We start from the raw sequence: 17,527 nt of genomic DNA, 5'->3' as shown, positions 1-17,527 counted from the left end.
TTCTTGCAACTCCTTGCACCAGCAATTCTTTACTAAGAATTGGAATATTTGTGTATGTGGAGATAGAAGAAAAAATTGCGTCTTTTTCTTTTACCACATACATCTATATATAGTATGAGATTAATAACTGATTTTAGGATCAAATCTTATGAATCAAATTACAACTTAATTTAAAATAGAATTAGTTAGGATCTTATCCATATTTAAAACTCATCATAGAATAAATAATTAATTATTTAATATTTTCAATTATCATATTATTATATTCATGGTGCTAGTAAAGAATATAATAATATTCTATTTGAATTAATATAATTATTTATTTGATCAAATTAAAATAATAATTAAATAATTATTTACCAAGTTTTAGAACACTCGTTAGTGTGTGACCCCATAGGTTCAATACTAAGCGGGTAGTAAATTAGTCAACTAAATTTACTAATCAAGGTTGGCGTCTAGCAACACTCCTTGACGACTCGATAGTATGAAGTAATAATATTTTTACTAAGAACTCAAGATGAATAAAAAATATAACTCCTTTCATCTTTTTGGCTCTTGACTAACTTTTAGAGTACGGTTTGATTGTCAAACTCTAACTTGTTACTATTATTATAATAAATTATAAATGGCTTAAGAAACTCATTTCTTAATTCATTCAAACCCCTTGGCGAAGATATTGTTTATAAGGTATTGTTTATTATAGTTGATGGATTTCATACTAACTAATCATTAATTCTACATATATTTAAATCATACCTAATGTCCATTTAACTAGCACAGTAGGTTATTAGGTGTTCGCAATCAAAGTATAATAAATATATTGTCAGTTACTATGATAGTGCATGTCAAAAAAAATTCTAATATTATATTCATCATAAAAATATTCTACTGACAAAAATACAGTAACTATAATTATTAGGAATTCTTAGAGTGTGTTAGTTTAATGGTCATATCTCTATATATACCATTCATATATATAAAATGAGATCTATTAATCTTCATCTAATAAAGATTATTACATATATATATTAATCTACTCGAATCACTAATATTTTAATTTTAGTAATTTTACGCCACAATTAAAAATAATTTAAATTAAAAGTACTTAAAAAACGTATATCTCATTATTACAATTCTTATCATAATTATTCGTTTCTAATTTAGTTAAAGACACTATTATAAATTATAAAAGTTTTATTTTTATAATAATAATAATAATAATTTATGATAGTATTTTATTGAATATATACCTTTTTTCTCCAACAGTTTGAACCGCACGTGCATCACCAAATTGAATCTACACATGGACAAGAGGTGAAAGTGATGGTGATAGTAAAGGTTGGTACGTAGATGGGATATATGTTTGTCCCAACTTATAACAATAATAATATTATGTTTAATTATTTTAATAAAATAATTATAATCATATTCGAATTAATTGACTGATGACATTCAACTTACACATAAGGAGCTATAGTATATTACTAAGCGTTAACTATCTTTTTATAAATTAAATATATGAAAAATAATAAATATAAAATTAGTAGTTAAAATGATAAGTATTTTATACTTTAACTAAAAGACGTTGAATTCATTACAAATTACAAAACATATTTTCTATAGATTATTGGTGCACGAATTGTGAATCACACTTTTCACAATTCGTACCACTAACCAGCAAGTGCACTGGGTCGTCCAAGTAATACCTCACGTGAGTAAGGGTCGAATCCCACGGAGATTGTTGGTTTGAAGCAATCTATGGTTATCTTGTAAATCTTAGTCAGGAAGTCAATTATGTTTATCAGTTGAATTGCGAATAACCAAGAGAGCATAAATTAAAGGTTACTTGTTATGCAGTAATGGAGAATATGTTGGAGTTTTGGAGATGCTTTGTCTTCTGAATCTCTGCTTTCCTCTGTCTTTTGATTCACGCACGCACGTCCTCCTATGGCAAGCTGTATGTAGGGGATCACCGTCGTCAATGGCTACATCCCATCCTCTCAGTGAAGAATATGCTCACATGCTCTGTCACAGCACGGCTAATCATTTGTCGGTTCTCGATCATACTGGAATAGGATTCTTCATCCTTTTGCGTCTGTCACTAACGCCCAGCACTCGTGAGTTTGAAGCTCGTCACAGTCATTCGATCATTGAATCCTACTCGGAATACCACAGACAAGGTTTAGACTTTCCGGATTCTCATGAATGCCGCCATCAGTTCTAGCTTATACCACAAAGATTCTAATTAAGAGATCTCAGAGATACTCATTCAATCGGATATAGAACGGATGTGGTTGTCAGGCACACGTTCATGATTTGAGGAAGGTGATGAATGTCACGGATCATCACCTTCATCACAGTTAAGCGCGAATGAACATCTTAGATAGGAACAAGCGTGTTTGAATGGAAAACAGAAATACTTGCATTAATTCATCGAGACAAAACAGAGCTCCTCACCCCCAACAATGGAGTTTAGAGACTCATGCCGTCAAAGATTACAAAGTTCAGATCTAAATGTCATGAGATACAAAATAAGTCTCTAAAAGTTGTTTAAATACTAAACTAGTAGCCTAGGTTTACAAAAAATGAGTAAACTATAGTAGATGGTATAGAGATCCACTTCTGGAGCCCACTTGGTGTGTGCTGGGGCTGAGATTTAAGTAATTCACGTGCATAAGGCCATTTTGGGCGTTCAACGCCAGGTTTGGATCCATTTCTGGCGTTGAACTCCAACTTTTAATCCTTTTCTGGCGCTGGACGCCAGAATTGGGCAGAGAACTGGCGTTGAACGCAAGTTTACGTCGTCTATCCTTGAGAAAAGTATGGACTATTATATATTGCTGGAAAGCCCTGGATGTCTACTTTCCAACGCATTTGGAAGAAAGCCATTTCGAGTTCTGTAGCTCCATAAAATCCACTTTGAGTGCAGGGAGGTCAGAATCCAACAACATCAGCAGTCCTTTTTCAGCCTGAATCAGATTTTTGCTCAGCTCCTTCAATTTCAGCCAGAAAAATACCTGAAATTACAGAAAAACACACAACTCATAGTAAAGTCCAGAAATATGAATTTTTCCTAAAAACTAATGAAAATAAACTAAAAACTAACTAAAACATACTAAAAACTATATGAAATTAACTCCAAAAAGCGTATAAAATATCCGCTCATCACAACACCAAACTTAAACTGTTGCTTGTCCTCAAGCAACTAGACAAATAAAATAGAAGACTAATAGGTTGAGAAGCAATAATATCTCAAGAGTTTTTGAGTGAAGCTCAGATTCTAATTAGATGAGCGGGACTAGCAGCTTTTTGCTTCCGGACAGTTTTGGCATCTCACTTTATCCGTTGAAGCTCAGAGTGATTGGCATCTATAAGAACTTAGAATTCAGATAGTGTTATTGATTCTCCTATTTCAGTATGATGATTCTTGAACACAGCTATTTCATGAGTCTTGGCCGTGGCCCTAAGCACTTTGTTTTCCAGTATTACCACTAGATACATAAATGCCACAGACACATAATTGGGTGAACCCTTTGGATTGTGACTCAGCTTTGCTAAAGTCCCCAATTAGAGGTGTCCAGAGTTCTTAAGCACACTCTTCTTTCTGCTTTGGACCTTGACTTTAACCGCTCAGTCTCAAGTTTTCACTTGACACCTTCACGCCACAAGCACATGGTTAGGGACAGCTTGGTTTAGCCGCTTAGGCCAGGATTTTATTCCCTTAGACCCTCCTATCCACTGATGCTCAAAGCCTTGGGATCCTTTTTATTACCCTTGCCTTTTGGTTTTAAGGGCTATTGGCTTTTTCTGCTTTTTTTTTTTTTGCTGCTTTTTCTTGCTTCAAGAATCATTTTTAGGATTTTTCAGATTATCAATAACATGTCTCATGTTCATCATTCTTTCAAGAGCCAACATATTTAACAGTCTTAAGCAACAAATTCAAAAGACATATGCACTGTTCAAGCATTCATTCAGAAGACAGAAAGTATTGCCACCACATGTAACTAATTAGAATTTCTCTTATTAAAACTCGAAATTTTATTGCCTCTTATTCAAAAGATCTACTATTTTATTCATGTTTGCTGATGATGAGAAAAATAAACTATAGCTTAATTGGAGATAAGATCAAAATAGATACTAATAACTACTATATGACTCCTAAGGTGAACTTTTCTAATGACACTATCACAGATTTAAAGCAGAAATTGGAATTTAACAACCTTTATTCTGGGGGAACAGGGCTTCCTCTGATCCTTGGGGTGCTCGGTCCTGCAAGAGATAACTTCTGGCGCTTCAAGTCCCTTAAGTCACGCCCTTGCTCCTCTTGTTCTTTAAACATATAGGTAAGAATTTGACTGTGTTCCTTCTATTCTTTTATTATTTGCTCCATAGCTTCCCGTATCTTGGTGATAGACGTCTCAAGATACTCCCAATATTCAGATTGAGGGATTTTTGGGAGGAATTCCTGCGTTTTCTTCTTGGTGGGGTCCTCCTGCGCTTGTTGTTTTTTCCATTGATGCCTTGGTGATTGGTTTCTCAACTGAGATGTACTCAGTTATTCCCATCCTTACTCCAGCATCCTTGCAGAGCAGCGATATCACGCTTGGATACGCCAACCTGGCCTCCTTAGAATTTTTGTTAGCAATTTTGTAAAGTTCAGCTGAGATCAGCTGATGAACTTCCACTTCCTTTCCCATCATGATGCAATGGATCATCACTGCTCTTTTAACTGTGACTTCAGAACGTTGCTAGTAGGCAACAGAGAATGCCCAATGAAATCCAGCCATCCTCTGGCGACTGGTTTGAGATCTTCTCTCTTGAGTTGATTTGGGACACCCTTTGTGTTGGTGGTCCACCTGGCTCCAAGGATACATATGTCCTCTAGAATCTTATCCAGACCCTTGTCTGTTCTCATCATTCTCCTGTTAAAGGAATCTAGATCATCTTTCAGCTGAGGTAACTTTAAGATCTCTCTGATCTTGTCAGGGGTGATATGAACAATCTTTTCTCTGACCATGGTCCGATATTCATAGAAGGCAGTTCCAGATAGTTTTTGCTTGTCAGTCTGCCACATATTAGCATAGAACTCCTAGATCATATTCCTTCCCACCTTCGTTTCAGGATTAGCTAGGACTTCCCAGTTCCTGATTCGAATTTGCTCCTGGATCTCCGGATATTCATCTTCTTTCAGATCGAATCTAACTTCCGGGATCACTGATCTCAGACCCATTATTTTGTTATAATGGTCTGAATGTTCTTTAGATAAGAACTTCCCTTGATTCCAAAGTGGTTTTGGAACGCTCTCTTTCTTGCCTCTTGGAGTGGGCTGTTTTCTTTTGGGGGCCATGATCTTAGTGATCACGGATAAACACACCAAACTTAGAGGTTTGCTTGTCCTCAAGCAAAAGAAAAGAAAGGAGAGGGATAGAAGGAGAGCTAGGTGCAATTGTTGATGGGAGGGGAGGGAGGCCGAACTCAAATTTATAGGGAGGGAGGGTGGGCTTTTCGAAAAAGAAGAGATAAAGATATGATAAAAATATTTATTTGGAAAAGATAAGATAGAAGATATGATAAGAGAAGATATAGTTTAAAATTGAGAGGATATGAAAGATTTTTGAAAAAGATAGATTTAGATTTTGAAAAAGATAAAGTGGAGGTTTTGAAAAAGATATTGATGAGTTGAAAAGATAGATTTGTAAAAAAAAGTTTTGAAAAGAGTTGGATTGAATTTGCAAAGAGGCATGGTGCTTATGGATTAAAATACATTTGATATTTTTAGGGTAGGGTTTTTAGAAATTATGGAATTTAGAAATCAAGGTTCTTAACATGTTTATGTAAGAATTCATGAATTGAAGTATGAAAATCAAGATTTAGAATGAAAAAATTTGAATAAAAATGAGTTTTGTCTCCTCCCTGCCATCCTGGCGTTTGAACGCCCAAACACTGCCTGTTTTGGGTGTTCAGCGCCCAATTGCTGCTCTCCTGGGCGTTCAACGCCCAGCTGCTGCCATTACTGGCGTTCAACGCCCAGTGGGTGCCCATTTCTGGCGTTGAACGCCCAGATTGCTACCATTACTGGCGTTTTCTTGCCAGTGAGCTCTTTTTCTCTGTTTTGTGTGCCGAGGTCTTCTGTAAATGATTCCTCACCTTAGTGTCAGTGAACTTTATATAAAAATAAAAATAAAAATAGGGCAAAATGCTTAGAGGATTGTTGCCCCATGGCTGGGTTGCCTCCCAGCAAGCGCTTCTTTATTGTCTTTAGCTGGACCTTGCTGAGCTTTTAATATAGCTTTAGCCTTGAGCATTCTTGCTCAATGTTGCCTTCAAGATAATGCTTGATTCTCTGTCCATTGACAATGAACTTCTTATCAGAATCAATATCTTGAAGCTCCACATAACCATATGGTGATACACTTGTAATCACGTATGGTCCCCTCCACCGGGATTTCAGTTTCCCGGGAAATAGCCTGAGTCTAGAGTTAAACAACAGAACCTTCTGTCCTGGTTCAAAGATTCTAGATGACAGCTTTCTGTCATGCCACTTTTTTTATTTTTCTTTATAAAGCTTGGCATTTTCGAAAGCTGTGAATCTGAATTCCTCTAGCTCATTTAGCTGGAGCAATCGTTTTTCTCCTGCTAATTTGGCATCAAAGTTTAGGAATCTGGTTGCCCAGTAGGCCTTATCACTACAAGAAAAAAGATTTTTAGCGACAAATTTTTAGCGGCAATAATATTGCCGCAATTTCTCTTTTTAAAACTATTTTTTAGTGGTAATTATGTATTTGCCAGTAATATTATAGATAATAATGGCCATTTCAACTATTGCCACTAAAAAAAGCCTAAAATTTTAAAAATAAGAAAAAACAAAACCTTTAAACCGTGAAACGCAGAAACATCTTTCCTTCACAGTGCCTCGCCAGTCGCCACTCTCTTCACATAACCACTCTCTTAGTGCCTTATTTTCTCTGAGAAGTGAGAACCGCACACCAATGTTCTCCTTTTTCTTCTTCTCGATCTCGCTCTCACATCTCCATCATTCCATGTTCTTCATCGCTCAAATCTCTTCCCAGTTTTCATCTCAATCTTAATCGTGCTCTAAATCCTTTTCTCGGACAAGCTTGTGCTGATTTCAATTGAAATCTCAATTGCGCTCTAATAATCAGGTATGAGTTCCTTAATTCTCTCTCAATTCTTATTCTGGTGCTCCCAATTTGTGTTCTATTGCATCCTTTTTCTATATCTCTTATCAATTTTTAGTTTTATCTGAGTTAATTTTTCTCCCATATTGGATTCCGCTTTTCTTAGTTCTAATCCCTATCGCATGCACTTATTGCAGATTGAGCTCGTAATTCAGTGATTTAGAATCAAAATTTGGAGGATTTTCTTCTCTCAATGATTTAAATCTGCAATTAGCTCCATCTTCGGTGTTTAAAGTTAGCATTAGCTGAATTACACTATGTCCGGTTGATTTAGACAAATTGAAATTTTCATCTGGTGCATGCAGGGCCTCTTTAGGTTGGTTTCTTAGGAGCCTAAGTGGTACGAGACAAACTATACAAATTTTGCTCAGTGTGAGGCTCTGTCTGTTACTATAGAATTCACAGTTATTATTATTTTGGTTCCTGGCTATTTGTGGTGTTTTGTGCACTATGTCCTGTTCGAAGTTCCTAATTGTTGCACTTGGAAGTTGGAAGATTCTGTGGAAATGATATAATTTAATATGAAATTGAGTTTGATGATAATCTCCTGTTGCAAATTCTTCTTGACAAAGGCTACTTACTAATTAATTTGGTAATTTGGTGGAAAAATAATAATTTTGTTAATAGATTCTTCATGCTATTTGTTTTATGTCCTGTTTTGGTAAATTAAATAGCAGGTCATGATAAAGGTGCCTTGTCTCTGACAATAATTTTTTTATGTGAAATTTTAGGAGTGATAAGCCTCGGATTGGTATCTTGAACTTTGTATAGTTTTAATGGCTTCCAAACGCATTACTAAGGAGTTGAAGGACCTACAGAAGAATCCTCATGTTTCCTGCAGTGCTGGTTGGTTTACACACTGATTTCGTGTTTCTCTTAATTTTCTCTTCTCATGCAGTATGCTTGTTGTTTTTGTAGCTATGCACATTGTATCTATGTATTATAATGGATATTAAAATTTTGCTATGGCATTTAGCAAAAGAAATTAAAATGCTCTGTTATTGAACTTGCATTACCATTATTAAACCAATTCAAATTTGTTTGAATTTGAAGTCATGATGGGTGAGAAACAGAGGATTGTTTAAGTTTGTCTGGCTTGTGCATGCATGGTATTGATATACTAGTATAGTTTTGGAAAGTATAAGGGGGCTGTTGGGTGACAAGGACCAGCAGTGGACATGTGGTGGAAAGAGGGCAAGCACCTTGATTCATCATAGAAGAAGCTACTTACTATATATGGATTAGAAATGATTTTAACTTTTGACACATGATGAGATAGGAGGATATTTGTGTGGCTGTACCTTTTGAGTTTATAATTGCCATTTCATGATTGGTCTATGTTATGTGTTTCTGTGCAGGCCCTGTTGGTGATGACATGTTTCATTGGCAAGCAACAATTATGGATCCCGCAGACAGCCTTTATGCTGGTGGTGTATTCCTAGTGAACATTCACTTCCCACCAGAATATCTATTTAAGCCACCAAAGGTGATTATTGATTTGATGCAAAATTTGTTAAAGACAATGGCTTAAATCAACAAAAACAAAGTACATATTTGCTAAGTTATTATGTACCTTGGTTAGTTCTAAACTTCTATTGTAATAACGTGGTCTAAAATATTTCTCTATAGGTACATGTATTCAGTGAATGAATTTAATAGTCCATTTCATGATGGACTTCAAGCATCAACTTCAAGTTACATAAATATGATGATGACTTTGTGTGTATTCTAGAACGTAGGCCTGAATCTCTTGTTTGTACCTCACACTTCTCTGAACTATTTTTTAACTCTTGCTATATTGAAAGCAAGTTTAAGGTATGAATAAGATGTATTTGTATTGTGCTAAGTTTTCATGTATTTTAGAATTTAGAAAATGAATTGGATCTGTCATGTGTGTACATACATTGTTAGAAGCATAAATTCACAGCTTTATTTATGGGACTTAGCCCACTTTTAATATCCAAGAAAAAGAAAAAGATACAAACAGTTGCATCTCTCCATAAATATGAAAAGTACCCAATAAGTCTGAGATATACATACAACAAGTGGTTCTCCAAGCTCCAACAGTAATGTTATCCAAAAAAGAAAAAAAAAAGCTCCAATAGCAATTATTGGTTTCGATATCACCAGCATTGCTATAATTATTGTGGTGAAATTCTCTACTACTCGAGATTCCTAAATAAATTTGTTTAAATAAAATTTAACTTCTTACTTCTATTTGTTTTCTACAGATACTTGTTGATTTTGGACCGTACAAATTGGAAGACAAACAATTTTACAGAACTATTCATTCCATATATGTTTTCAGCTTGCCTTCAATTATTTTTGGTGTATTTAGGTCAATATCCTTTTACAGTTCTTTCTTCTTTTTCCTTTTTGTTTTGTATTATTATCATTTTCTCTAATATTAAATTTCTTTTAATTCTTGGCTAATGCATGGGAGAAGTTGGAAAATGGATTACCATTATTGCTGTTGTTCTAAGGCTTTTCCTTCCAAAACACTTCCCTGGTATGTTTTTAAATATATATTTGTAGCCTCTTGTTATTGATGTATACACCAAATTTAGTCCTGCGGGTCCTAATAAATCCAGGCTTTCTATTGTCACTCTTTATTAGTATCTTTTTAGTGTGTGCTTCATTCTAATTTTGTAAAATTTTTGTTTGGTAGTTCCTCTAAAATGATTCTAAATAGAAAATAAAATGTTCTGCTTCTATTTCTGGCTTTGGTTTTAAATCCTATGTCAAAGTGTAGTCTTTAATTATGAGTTGTTGGATTTTAACAATGATTATTTTTGGTTTGTTAACTTTTTCATACTATACCCAGGTGCTAATTCCACAGCATCCATCACAGATAATGGATTGAAAGCTGCTTATGCCATTAAGGCTGGTACAAAAGGACCTAGAGGATGGACGATATCTTTTGTTGCCACTTGTGTGTGATTTATTTATTTTTGTCTCTGCTGTTAAGTGCATTATTGATGATTGGAATTAATATGCAAAACATAGTTATGGGGTGGTAGTATTTTTTATTGTTTAGATTTGTAATATGATTTATTACTTTTCAAGAGGAATTTGTGTATCAATATTTTAAATTTAATGAAATATTTTTTTTGTAGTAATTAATTTCAATATATTTATATTATGCACAATAATATTAATTGTTGGAAAAATTATTTTGAAATTTTAGAAAAAAGATAGTTCATTGTTTCTAAAAAAATGAGTACAATATAACTATAAAAGTATTAAGATTTTAGCGGAAATAGAAATGGCAAATAAAAGTGAATACCATTACAATACTTTTAGTGGCCATAAAAATTGCCGGTAAAACAGGTTTTAGCGGCAATAATAATGGCCACTAAAAATAAATAACATTGCAATTTTAGAACTATTTTTGGTGGCAATATAAATTGCCAAAAAAATGGCCGCTAAAAGTTATATACTTTTTGCGGCCATTAAAAAGGCTTTTACCGGCAAATGTTATAATTGCCGCTAAAACCTTTTAGCGACAGAGCATAAGACGGCTAATGTCTATTTGCCGGTAAATGTATTAGCGGCTATTTTTATTGCCGCCAAAAACAAAATAAATGGCCGCTAAAAGTGTTTTTTCTTGTAGTGTTATGTTCCAGTTCCACGGGCAGGTGACATGCCTTACCATACACGAGTTGGTATGGGGAGGTCCCTATAGGGGTCTTGAATGCTGTTCTGTAAGCCCACAGAGCATCATCCAAGCTCCGTGCCCAATCCTTTCTACGGGTACTTACTGTCCGTTCCAGGATTCTCTTTAATTCTCTGTTAGAGACTTCAGCTTGCCCATTAGTTTGTGGATGATATGGAGTAGCCACCTTATGGCGAATTCCATACCGAATCATGGCAGAGTAAAGCTGTTTATTGCAGAAGTGAGTGCCCCCATCACTGATTAGTACTCTCGGGACACCAAACCTGCTAAAGATATGTTTCTAGAGGAACTTCAGCACTGTTTTAGTATCATTGGTGGGTGTGGCAATGGCCTCAACCCATTTTGATACATAGTCAACTGCCACCAGAATATAGGTGTTTGAGTATGATGGTGGGAAAGGTCCCATGAAGTCAATTCCCCATACATCAAACAACTCAATTTCCAAGATTCCTTGTTGAGGCATGGCGTAACCATGAGGCAAATTACCAGCTCTTTGGCAACTGTCACAGTTACGTACAAACTCTCGGGAATCTTTATAGAGTGTGGGCCAATAGAAGCCACATTGGAGGACCTTGGTGGCTGTTCGCTCACCTCCGAAATAGCCTCCATATTGTGATCCATGGCAATGCCATAGGATCCTCTGTGCTTCTTCTCTAGGCACACACCTACGGATTATTCCGTCTGCACATCTCTTAAAGAGATAGGGTTCATCCCACAAGTAGTACTTTGCATCAGTAATTAATTTCTTCTTTTGTATCCTGTTGTACTCCTTGGGTATGAACCTTGCAGCTTTATCGTTTGCAATATCGGCAAACCATGGTGTTTCCTGAATGGCAAATAAATGCTCATCCGGAAAAGCCTCAGAGATCTCAAGAGAGGGGAGGGGCGTCCCTTCTACTGGCTCTATCCGGGACAGATGATCAGCCACTTGGTTCTCTGTCCCTTTTCTGTCTCTTATTTCTATATCAAACTCTTGCAAAAGCAACACCCATCTGATGAGCCTGGGTTTTGAATCCTGCTTTGTGAATAGATATTTAAGAGCAGCATGATCAGTATACACAATCACTTTTGATCCTACTAAGTATGATTTGAACTTGTCAATGGCGTAAACCACTGCAAGTAATTCTTTTTCTGTGGTTGTGTAATTTTTTTGGGCATCATTTAAAACGCGACTAGCATAATAAATGACATGCAGAAGCTTGTCATGCCTCTGTCCCAATACTGCACCAATGGCGTGACCACTGGCATCACACATTAGCTCAAATGGTAACGTCCAGTCTGGTGCAGAAATGACTGGTGCTGTGACCAGCTTAGCTTTCAGCGTTTCAAATGCCTGCAGGCACTCTGTGTCAAACACAAATGGCATGTCAGCAGCTAGCAGATTGCTTAGAGGTTTTGCGATTTTTGAAAAATCCTTTATAAACCTCCTATAGAATCCTGCGTGCCCCAGAAAGCTTCTGATTGCCTTAACATTGGCAGGTGGTGGTAATTTTTCAATTACCTCTATTTTTGCTTGATCTACCTCTATTCCCTTGTTTGAAATTTTATGCCCAAGAACAATCCCTTCAGTCACCATGAAGTGACATTTTTCCCAGTTTAAAACTAGGTTGGTTTCTTGGCATCTTTTCAGAACAAGTTTCAGGTGATCAAGACAGGAGCTGAATGAGTCTCCATATACTGAGAAGTCATCCATGAAGACTTCCAGAAAATTTTTCACCATATCAGAGAAAATAGAGAGCATGCATCTCTGGAAGGTTGCAGGCGCATTACATAGCCCAAATGGCATCCTTCTATAAGCAAACACTCCAGATGGACATGTGAATGCTGTTTTCTCTTGATCCTGAGGATCTACTGCAATCTGGTTATAGCCTGAGTAGCCGTCCAAAAAGCAGTAATAATCATGACCTGCTAGTCTTTCTAGCATCTGGTCTATGAATGGTAAAGAAAAATGATCCTTTATGGTGACTGTATTGAGCCTTCTGTAGTCAATACACATGTGCCACCCTGTAACTGTTCTTGTAGGAACCAGTTCATTTTTTTCATTATGAATCACTGTCATGCCTCCCTTTTTTGGGAAGACTTGGACAGGGCTCACCCAGGGGCTATCAGAAATAGGATAAATAATCCCAGCCTCTAGTAATTTGGTGACCTCTTTCTGCACCACTTCTTTCATGGCTGGATTTAGCCGCCTCTGTGGTTGAACCACTGGTTTGGCATTATCCTCCAATAAGATTTTGTGCATGCATCTAGCTGGGCTTATGCCCTTAAGGTCACCTATGGACCACCCAAGAGCTGTCTTGTGTGTCCTTAGCACTTGAATAAGTGCCTTCTCTTCCTGTGAATTTAAAGCAGAGTTTATAATCACTGGAAAAGTGTCACCTTCTCCCAGAAACGCATATTTCAAGGATGGTGGTAATGGCTTGAGCTCGGGTTTAGGAGGTTTTTCCTCATCCAGAATAAATTTCAGAGGCTCTTTCATGTCCTCTGAATCCTCTAAATCAGGCTGAACATCCTTAAAGATGTTTTCCAACTCTGATTCAAGACTCTCAGCCATGTTGATCTCTTCTACCAAAGAGTCAATAAGATCAACTTTCATGCAGTCTTTTGATGTGTCTGGATGCTGCATGGCTTTGACAGCGTTCAACTTGAATTCATCATCATTGACTCTCAGGGTTATTTCCCCCTGTTGGACGTCAAAGAGGGATCGTCCAGTTGCTAGGAAGGGTCTTCCTAGAATGAGAGTAGCACTCTTGTGCTCCTCCATTTCCAGCACAACAAAGTCAGTAGGAAAGGCGAATGGCCCAACTCTGACAATCATGTCTTCAATCACGCCTGATGGGTATTTAGTGGAACCATCAGCAAGTTGGAGACATATCCGGGTTGGTTTAACTTCTTCAGTTAAGCCAAGCTTTCTGATAGTGGATGCAGGTATTAGGTTGATGCTTGCCCCAAGATCGCATAAAGCTATCTTGGTGCAATTACCTTCTAATATGCATGGTATCAGAAAACTCCCAGGGTCTTTAAGCTTTTCAGAAAAGCTCTTCAAAATGACTGCACTGCATTCTTCAGTGAGGAGAACTCTTTCTGTTTCTCTCCAATCCTTTTTATGACTCAAGATCTCTTTCATGAACTTGGCATAAGAAGGTATTTGCTCAAGTGCTTCTGCAAATGGAATCTTTATTTCAAGAGTCCTGAGATAATCTGCAAAGCGAGCAAATTGCTTATCCTGCTCCTCTTTCCGGAGTTTTTGAGGATAAGGTATCTTGGCTTTATATTCTTCAACCTTAGTTGTTGTAGATTTACTACCTACAGAAGTGGTTGAAGAAGCCTTTTTAGAGGGGTTGTTATCAGCATTTGTGTGTGTCTGATCCCTCACTGGCAATTGAGTGCCAGAGTTAGAAGTTGGAGTGAAACTGGACGCTAGCTCCTTGTCTGCTCCTGGCGTTTGAACGCCAGAATTGTGCCCATTTTGGGCGTTCAACGCCAGATCCTTGCCCATTTCTGGCGTTGAACGCCAGTCCTGCCTTGTTTCTGGCGTTGAACGCCAGTCCTGAGCATGGTCTGAGCGTTCAGCGCCAGCCTTCCACCAATTTTCTGGCGTTTTAGTTCCAGAATTACTTTTCCCTGGGCTCTTACTGTCCTCAGGTGAATTTTGGGTGGTTTGCTCATTTCTTAGCTTTTTGCTGCCTTGAGGTGGGGTTTTTAATGTTTTCCCACTTCTTAGTTGAACTGCTTGGTATTCTTCTGCTATTTGCCTTGACAGCTGCTGCTTTGTTTGCTTAAACTGTTCGTCCATATGTATATTAGCCATCCTTGTCTCTTGTAGTCTATCTTTGAAGTCGGCTAACTGCTTTGTTAGAAAGTCCAATTGCTGATTGAATTCAGCAGCTTGTTTTACAGGACTGAGTTCAGCAGTTGTTGTTTTGACCTCTTCTTTCATGGAAGGGTCACTGCTTAGGTACAGATGCTGATTCCTGGCAACTGTATCAATGAGCTCTTGGGCTTCTTCAATTGTCTTTCTCATATGGATAGATCCACCAGCTGAGTAATCCAAAGACATCTGAGCTCCTTCTACAAGCCCATAATAGAAGATGTCTAACTGAACCCACTCTGAAAACATTTCAGAGGGGCATTTTCTTAGCATCTCTCTGTATCTCTCCCAGGCATCATAAAGAGATTCATTATCTCCTTGTTTAAAGCCTTGGATGTCCAGCCTTAGCTGTGTCATCCGTTTTTGGGGAAAGTATTGATTCAGGAATTTTTCTGTCAGCTGTTTCCATGTCCTTATGCTGGCCTTAGGTTGGTTATTTAACCACCTCTTAGCTTGATCTTTCACAGCAAATGGAAACAGTAATAGTCTGTAGACATCCTGATCTATTTCCTTATCATGTACTGTGTCAGCAATTTGTAAAAACTGTGCTAGAAACTCTGTAGGTTCTTCCTGTGGAAGACCAGAATACTGGCAATTTTGCTGCACCATGATAATGAGCTGAGGATTCAACTCAAAGCTACTGACTCCAATGGAGGGTATGCAGATACTACTCTCATATGAAGCAGTAGAGGGGTTAGAATATGACCCCAGAGCCCTCCTGGACTATTCATTTCCGCTTATGTCCATGATGGAGAAAGGGAGATGATGTAAAATAGAGAAAATATTTTTATTTATTTATTTATTTATTTATTTATTTATTTATTTCAAAAATGAAATAAATTAAAATAAAATAAAATAAAATTGAGTGAAGAATTTCGAAAAACTGAGGAGAGAGAAAGTGGTTAGGAAGTTTTGAAAAGGATATGATGATTTTTTTGAAAAAGGTTTTAAATTTTGAAATAAAAAATTTGAATTTTAGAAATAGACTTCGAAAATTTGCTTTTAAAACAGAGAGAAAAGATATTTTTGAATTTAAAGAGGAGAGAGAAAACAATAAGATAGCACAAGATTTAAAATTTTTAGATCTGATGCTCCTTGTTTTCGAAAATTTTTAAGGGAAAAATACTAAGGAACACCAAACTTAAAAATTTTAAGATCAAGACACAAGGAAAACTCAAGAACACTTTGAAGATTCACAAGAACACAAGAACACGAAGGAAGAACACCAAACTTAAAATTTTTAGAAAACCAAACTAAAATTTTCGAAAAACACAGAGAAATCAACAAGAAAATACCAAACTTAAAATTTGGCACAGGATTTAATAGAAAATTATTTTTGAAAAAGATTTTAACAAGAAAATAAGGATTCTAAAGTTTTAGCACGACAATAATACGAGACTTTAAACAAAAAGAGAAATTTTTCCTAATCTAAGCAACAAAATAAACCGTTAGTTGTTCAAACACGAACAATCCCCGGCAACGGTGCCAAAAACTTGGTGCACGAATTGTGAATCACACTTTTCACAACTCGTACCACTAACCAGCAAGTGCACTGGGTCGTCCAAGTAATACCTCACGTGAGTAAGGGTCGAATCCCATGGAGATTGTTGGTTTGAAGCAATCTATGGTTATCTTGTAAATCTTAGTCAGGAAGTCAATTATGTTTATCAGTTGAATTGCGAATAACCAAGAGAGCATGAATTAAAGGTTACTTGTTATGCAGTAATGGAGAATATGTTGGAGTTTTGGAGATGCTTTGTCTTCTGAATCTCTGCTTTCCTCTGTCTTATGATTCACGCACGCACGTCCTCCTATGGCAAGCTGTATGTAGGGGATCACCGTCGTCAATGGCTACATCCCATCCTCTCAGTGAAGAATATGCTCACATGCTCTGTCACAGCACGGCTAATCATCTGTCGGTTCTCGATCATACTGGAATAGGATTCTTCATCCTTTTGCGTCTGTCACTAACGCCCAGCACTCGCGAGTTTGAAGCTCGTCACAGTCATTCGATCATTGAATCCTACTCGGAATACCACAGACAAGGTTTAGACTTTCCGGATTCTCATGAATGCCGCCATCAGTTCTAGCTTATACCACAAAGATTCTAATTAAGAGATCTCAGAGATACTCATTCAATCGGATATAGAACGGAGGTGGTTGTCAGGCACACGTTCATGGTTTGAGGAAGGTGATGAATGTCACGGATCATCACCTTCATCACAGTTAAGCGCGAATGAACATCTTAGATAGGAACAAGCGTGTTTGAATGGAAAACAGAAATACTTGCATTAATTCATCGAGACACAGCAGAGCTCCTCACCCCCAACAATGGAGTTTAGAGACTCATGCCGTCAAAGAGTACAAAGTTCAGATCTAAATGTCATGAGATACAAAATAAGTCTCTAAAAGTTATTTAAATACTAAACTAGTAGCCTAGGTTTACAGAAAATGAGTAAACTATAGCAGATGGTATAGAGATCCACTTCTGGGGCCCACTTGGTGTGTGCTGGGGCTGAGATTTAAGTAATTCACGTGCATAAGGCCATTTTGGGCGTTCAACGCCAGGTTTGGATCCATTTCTGGCGTTGAACTCCAACTTTTAATCCTTTTCTGGCGCTGGACGCCAGAATTGGGCAGAGAACTGGCGTTGAACGCCAGTTTACGTCGTCTATCCTTGAGCAAAGTATGGACTATTATATATTGCTGGAAAGCCCTGGATGTCTACTTTCCAACGCAATTGGAAGCACGCCATTTTGAGTTCTATAGCTCCAGAAAATC

General features: G+C 37.0%; 1 protein-coding gene across 1 annotated transcript; it reads left to right on the top strand.

The window, feature by feature from the left end:
• Positions 1-7,975: 7,975 nt before the first annotated feature.
• On the top strand, positions 7,976-10,030 carry LOC107624102 (ubiquitin-conjugating enzyme E2 5A-like). The gene is made up of 5 exons (XM_016326558.3): positions 7,976-8,045; positions 8,558-8,685; positions 9,431-9,537; positions 9,646-9,708; positions 10,024-10,030. Exons 1-5 carry the CDS (start codon positions 7,976-7,978, stop codon positions 10,028-10,030), a joined length of 375 nt encoding a protein of 124 aa, XP_016182044.1.
• The last annotated feature ends 7,497 nt before the right edge of the window (positions 10,031-17,527 follow it).

This window comes from Arachis ipaensis, chromosome B10, assembly GCF_059453495.1.
Source record: "Arachis ipaensis isolate K30076 ecotype BB chromosome B10, ASM5945349v1, whole genome shotgun sequence".
NCBI classification, from domain to species: domain Eukaryota; kingdom Viridiplantae; phylum Streptophyta; class Magnoliopsida; order Fabales; family Fabaceae; genus Arachis; species Arachis ipaensis.
This window is presented reverse-complemented; position numbering and strand designations above follow the sequence as displayed.